This window comes from Apaloderma vittatum, unplaced genomic scaffold, assembly GCF_000703405.1.
Source record: "Apaloderma vittatum isolate BGI_N311 unplaced genomic scaffold, ASM70340v1 scaffold13452, whole genome shotgun sequence".
Classification (NCBI taxonomy): domain Eukaryota; kingdom Metazoa; phylum Chordata; class Aves; order Trogoniformes; family Trogonidae; genus Apaloderma; species Apaloderma vittatum.
Window position 1 is genome coordinate 7295 of NW_009704248.1, and position 5393 is coordinate 12687.

A 5393-nucleotide genomic window follows, 5' to 3' on the forward strand; every position below is an offset into this window, starting at 1 on the left:
GAGTTTCACTTGCCAGTGGTTAACACCTTAGTTTTAATGTGTTACTGTGGTTCAGTTTTGTTTTCATCAGAACCAATGTACAACTCACACTGTGTGTTGCTGAAGAAAGTTGTACTTTGCACTGAAATGTCCTCAAGTACCTGCACTGGCAATTACTAGGAAGAACAGTAATTTAAATTGCTCACGTTATAGCCAACACTCTTAATGGCTTTTTTTTTTTTTTTGGCCGTCCTTTCCCTGGAAAGCTCAAATTGCATCAAACCTGATGGGCTGCTGGAGTTCACGAAGAAGCTGGAAGGCCACATCCAACAGAGAGGGGGACACATTCAGTTCACACACCTCCGCCTCTTCCAAAATTGGCTGGACCAGGATGCTGAAACAGCTCAAGAAGCGCTTCGGCGTCTCAGAGCTGTGTGCAGTGTGGTCAACGACTCGTGGGATTCCTCCCAGGCCTTTGCTGACTACATCAGTGTCATGTGATGGGCACAGGAGCTGGAGAAAACCGATCAGCTTGAACCGCTGCAGTCCAGTCCCTGGCCAGCAAGGTTTATTTCATAGCACAGGTGGGGTTTTCTTCCCCTGGCTCGAGCTGTGTACAGTTGTTCTTGTCACTTCCCTATTCAGCTGAAGAACGGGTACCGCAGGGAAGTGACACACAAGACCCTGGGTCAACAGTTGTATTTCCAGGTAATTTAACTCTTCAAATATTCCAACTGAGAAGATGTTAAGTGGGACAGATATGAAATGGTCTTCTATGACTTCCTGCAGATCTCTGGACAAGCATTTATTTCACTGGGTGGTGTTACAAATTTCATGTTTCAGCCAGTGTCTCATTAATAACCATCTCCGTTGTTGGAGAGACTCAGCAGCCATCTGGTTGTGGTCCTTGGCAACTGATTCTAGATGACAATATGACCCTTTCTCACTTCAATCATTCTGTGATCTGTGAAACAAGAACTCCTCCCTCCACTTCAAGGGAGCAGAAAACAAGCTTAAAAAGCCCCCAGCCTTGACCTTTTACATTTGGAAAATTTTACCTTATTAAAAAAAAAAATATTTAATTCTTTAGGTACACCAAGCAGCCTGCTGTTTATTTGCAATCGTGTTGCCCCTCTCCGCCATCTGCAGTCATTGTAGAGAGGTTTTCAATGGTTTGCTCTTTTGTAACACTTTTATAATAAAAATATAAATAAGATCAGTAATATATCAAAGTGTGAATTTTATTATCGGCTTGTAACATGATCTAATTAAAACACTCTGCTAGATCAGGGGATCCTGCCCATAACAAAGCAAGTGGGTTTAGAAATGGAGTTTAACAGAGCCTGATTTCCTACTGCCAGATGTTCAACATAAAACATGAAATCTTTTTCCACTTGTACAAATCCTCTTGCTCCCAAGCAATGAGCAAGGTTCTCATTTCACAACAGAAATGGATCCTGCAAGTTTCTGATCAGCAGCTCTAAGCCATAGCTGTCAAGAAAAAATAATATGACTGTGCACATCAAGTGCTATAAAACGGCAGCTTAACTTAAACCTGAAGACAAAACTTGGCTGAGCAAAAGGCACAGAGACCAACAGTATGAGAACCACTGCTGAATCTGATCAAGCGCACAAGGTCCAGTTATTCCCAGTTCCCAAGCACACAACAGCAGAGAAAAAGCCATGGACCTCTTGCCATTGCAGTCGAGCGACCAACGCCAGGGGCCTTCCAGCCTCTCAGAAGTCGCGCTGTTCTGCCGTTCCACAGCCCCACAACAGCACCTACTGCTACCCACTGACCCTTTCCTTGGAAGGGACCAAAGCTGGGTAGATGCCACAGCAGCCTGCCCTTGCCCCCACAGGGGACAGTAACCCGTTAGGGAATCCCTCGCTGCTCCTCATGGGAGTGGTGATGAAAGGTGAAGGTGACAGCAGCATCCCACGCAGCCTTCAGCACAGAGTCCTGCAGCCCCCGCTTATCGGCACAGTGGTTCCACTGGGAGAGGTCAGAGGTACAGTCGGATCCTTGAGGAGGGGGCCGCACCTGGTGGCCATTCACACAGCGACGACACTTGATCCTGGAACAGAGCCAGCGCAAGGTCAGTGCAAAGTTCTTCTTCTTGAGCGTGCGGGTTGTTTAAAAAAATGCAGCCTGGTAACATTTGGATTAATTGCCCTTCACCTGCAACACTGGCAATGGATTTTCAGGCAGGATTGATTACTACCAGTAGTACCTTCCAACACATGTAACAGGTAAGAAACGACTCTCACATTTTGGAAACGCTGGGATTCTGTTTCTAACAGCACTCCCCCTCTGAGTGGTCCAGCAGGACCCAGAGGAAGATCACAGGGAGCTTCTGAAAGGAGAAGGACGTTGCTTCGAGCAAATCTCAAGTGAACACTTCTACTGCTAACACATCCTTAGCACGGCGGCAGCCTTCTCCAGTTGAGGAGAGCACACCATGCCCCAGACCGCTCCGTGCTGGCTCCTGCCATGGCCACTGGGGTGTGCTCAGGCTGCTTTGGAGATGCCCTACCGAGCTGTCACACAAGGAGACAAAGAGCAGCAGCCGCCCTGCCAGCAAAGCTTGTTGCCATGCAGATGATACCTACACCCAGAGCTAAGCTTTGAGAGTCAGCTTAAAACTAATCCTCTTCACTTCTTGCCTGAACTAAGAGTTTTAACTTTCACAGAGCAGCGTTTTCATGCCTTCTGTCCTCTTTCTGGTGGCTACAATGCCACAGGCCTCAGGAACGGGGGAAAAGGGCAGAAAATGAAGAAGAGGATTCTTTAAGTCTCCAGAACAGCACTTGGGTTGGCTTTATGAATTCTTAGCAGATGGAGCAGCCCTGGCAGTGGAAGCAGCTCAGCATTTGGAGATTACAAACCACCAGAAGGAGAGCTGCAAGGAAGGACCAAGTTGAACTCCACCAATTTGAACAGCTCTGATCAATTTCTATCTTTTCACAGCCTCAAAATACAGGCAGCAAACAAGCTATTTTGGTCACTTGTCCAGCCAGCACAGCTTTTCTAAGACAACAAAAAAAGGGAGGGCAGCAAGGGAGTGCTCATCTCCAAGCAGTTAACAGCTTCAGAAGCAGAATTCCTCGAGGCCCTCCCTCTCTGAGCTTCCTCCCGCTGCCTGAGGAACCCTTGAATTCGTAGGCCAAACTGTGGAGGGTTGGGGTTTTTGTGCTGATCCTGTCCATTGGTCTTTCAGTATACTCACTTGTCATGGGTGTCACTGGTGGTGGTCTCATTCAATGTGAAGAGCTCCTTCAGCTCCCCAAGTGAGAAATGCCTTTCTACATCCTGCTCTTCATCCACCACGCAGCTGCTGAGGGCCTTCTTGTGAGTCTGGCGTTGGAATATCTTCTCCTCTATGGTGCCCGTCTACAAGAGAGAAAGTCAGAGACGAAGCCCACTTGGGACACTAGTGTTAAAGGGAGAAGTGGGGAAAGTGTCCCAGATCAAAGTGCAGTAATCTGTCAGGACCATTTAGTGCCCTGCCAGATCAGTACAGATAACTGGCAAGTTTTACGAGCTGCTCTCCAGCCCTGTCCTGTTTGGTTGCTGATCTAACCCAACTCTGCTTCTCTTGTCTTTCACCGTGGCTACAGGAGTGGTTCCAATGGAGAAATGGAGGAGGAAGAGGTGTAGCTCCCACCTGTGGCAGAAGCTCATACACCACACCAGGTTGTGCTGACAGGAAAGAAAAGAGCTGAGCAGCTACAGCCACTCCCTGACCAAGAAGATAAAAAACCAACCAAACAAAAAAAAGCACAATAAAACCAAAACACAACACCCCCAAAAAACAGCAACAAGGGCTGAGTGACACAAGCATCAGCAGTATTTGCAGGTTCACCCACACACAGATCAATCACAGCCACCGAGGGAGATGACTACTTCTAGAACAGATGTGCAGAAAGCCCAGCAGGCTACATTTTTAAGGCAAAAATCTAAGAGCAAGATGTCTGTTCTGCAAACAAATGGAATACAAAGGAGGTGGGTGATTAGTCATCATTTGCAGACTGGTTTGCTAGTTCTAAAAGCAAAGGACCTCCCTGCTGCCAGGTGCAGCTAGGTCAGGGAATAAGTGGAACACAATGAGGAAGAGATGGGCAAACAACATCTGCTTTGTTAAAGTGAAACAGTAAGTGACAAGGAGCACAAGCTTACACATCACAAAAAACACATTAAAAAAAGAAAACCCAGACCCCCAAAAAACAACCCAAACCCTCACAGTCTGAATTAATAAGAGGCAAACATGAACAAGGGCAGAGAGGGGACATTTCTGAGCAGTAATCAGAACGAATGCTACTGGATAAACTGTTACAGTAGCTGAAAAGCCTCGTCCTTCTTCATGCTCTTCCTTTACGGAGCAGTTACCCCACGGGCTAACCAGTAGCCCCATTCTAAAAGCTGCTGTAATCCTGGGAATGTACTTGCTGTTTATTAAGTACACGTACACCCAAGCAAACCAGACTGCAGGCAGACTGAAAAACAGCAGCTTCAGACACCCCATGAAATTAAAAAAGTCAGATGTCTAAATGACTTCAAAGGAGCATCTTATCTGGAAAGGCACAGTTGTTTCTATTTCTCAGAAGCCAGTCACCATTGGAAACCAAGGCCTGCAGTAATGACCCTCCAGCTTGAACCCTCATGGTTTTCCACAGCGACACAGCTAAGGTTAGGAAGCAATTAAGTTTCAATCAATTTTGGTCACCAACACAAAAGAGTTCTGACCCTTCTAGTCCCAATCACAACAGCTGCTGTCTGGGCTGGCACCAATTGCTCCATGTTGAGGAGGTGAGAGGATTAAGACTCACTGAAAGCAGTCGATAGATGTAGCACGTCTTCTTCTGGCCATCCCGCCACACCCGAGCCATGGCTTGCTCATCGTTCGCTGGATTCCAGTCGGGGTCAAACATAACCAGTCTATTAGCACCGATCAAATTCAAACCACAGCCACCTGCTTTGCTGCTTAACATGAAGATAAACTCTGGGCTCTGCAGAAAAAAAGCAGGCTTGGATTAAACAACAGAGGTAGCCAAACTTTAACTCACAGCATTCAGAACTGGCAGGAGAGCTGCTCACATCTGGTAGGTTCAACTTACCGAGGGGCTGTTGAATCGCTCCACAATCTTTGCTCTTTTTTTAATGGACATGGTGCCGTCCAGCCGGACATATAAATACCTGGAATATAAAGCTTTTACTAAAATCAGACTGCTGAGACCTTTGGAGCATCCCACCCCAAAGAGAAAAACCTTTCACAAAGCCTTGTAACAAGTGCCTGGGCTTTAGGAGCTTTTGCCAGAGTTTTTCTGATAAGTGGCCCCAATAGCCGAAACACAAGGCACATTTGTTCCAATTCAGGAACATGTGAGGTAAAAGACATCACAAGTTCCTGCTG

At 46.8% G+C, this 5393-nt stretch overlaps 2 protein-coding genes across 2 annotated transcripts in view; one reads left to right on the forward strand and one right to left on the reverse strand.

Annotated features, from left to right (window-relative positions):
* LRRC41 (leucine rich repeat containing 41) overlaps window positions 1-480 on the forward strand; it is a gene marked incomplete at its 5' end in the record, with an annotated part of 7055 nt that extends 6575 nt beyond the window's left edge. Inside the window, one exon of the mRNA XM_009864986.1 lies at window positions 246-480. Within this exon, the coding sequence (XP_009863288.1) occupies window positions 246-480 (235 nt within the window). The remainder of the gene's footprint in view (window positions 1-245) is intronic.
* Window positions 481-1636: 1156 nt separating this feature from the next.
* The window catches only part of RAD54L (RAD54-like (S. cerevisiae)), a gene marked incomplete at its 5' end in the record, with an annotated part of 17747 nt that continues 13990 nt past the window's right edge, over window positions 1637-5393 (reverse strand). Inside the window, 4 exons of the mRNA XM_009864987.1 lie at window positions 1637-2057; window positions 3210-3373; window positions 4810-4989; window positions 5098-5176. Of these exons, the coding sequence (XP_009863289.1) occupies window positions 1856-2057; window positions 3210-3373; window positions 4810-4989; window positions 5098-5176 (625 nt within the window). The remainder of the gene's footprint in view (window positions 2058-3209; window positions 3374-4809; window positions 4990-5097; window positions 5177-5393) is intronic.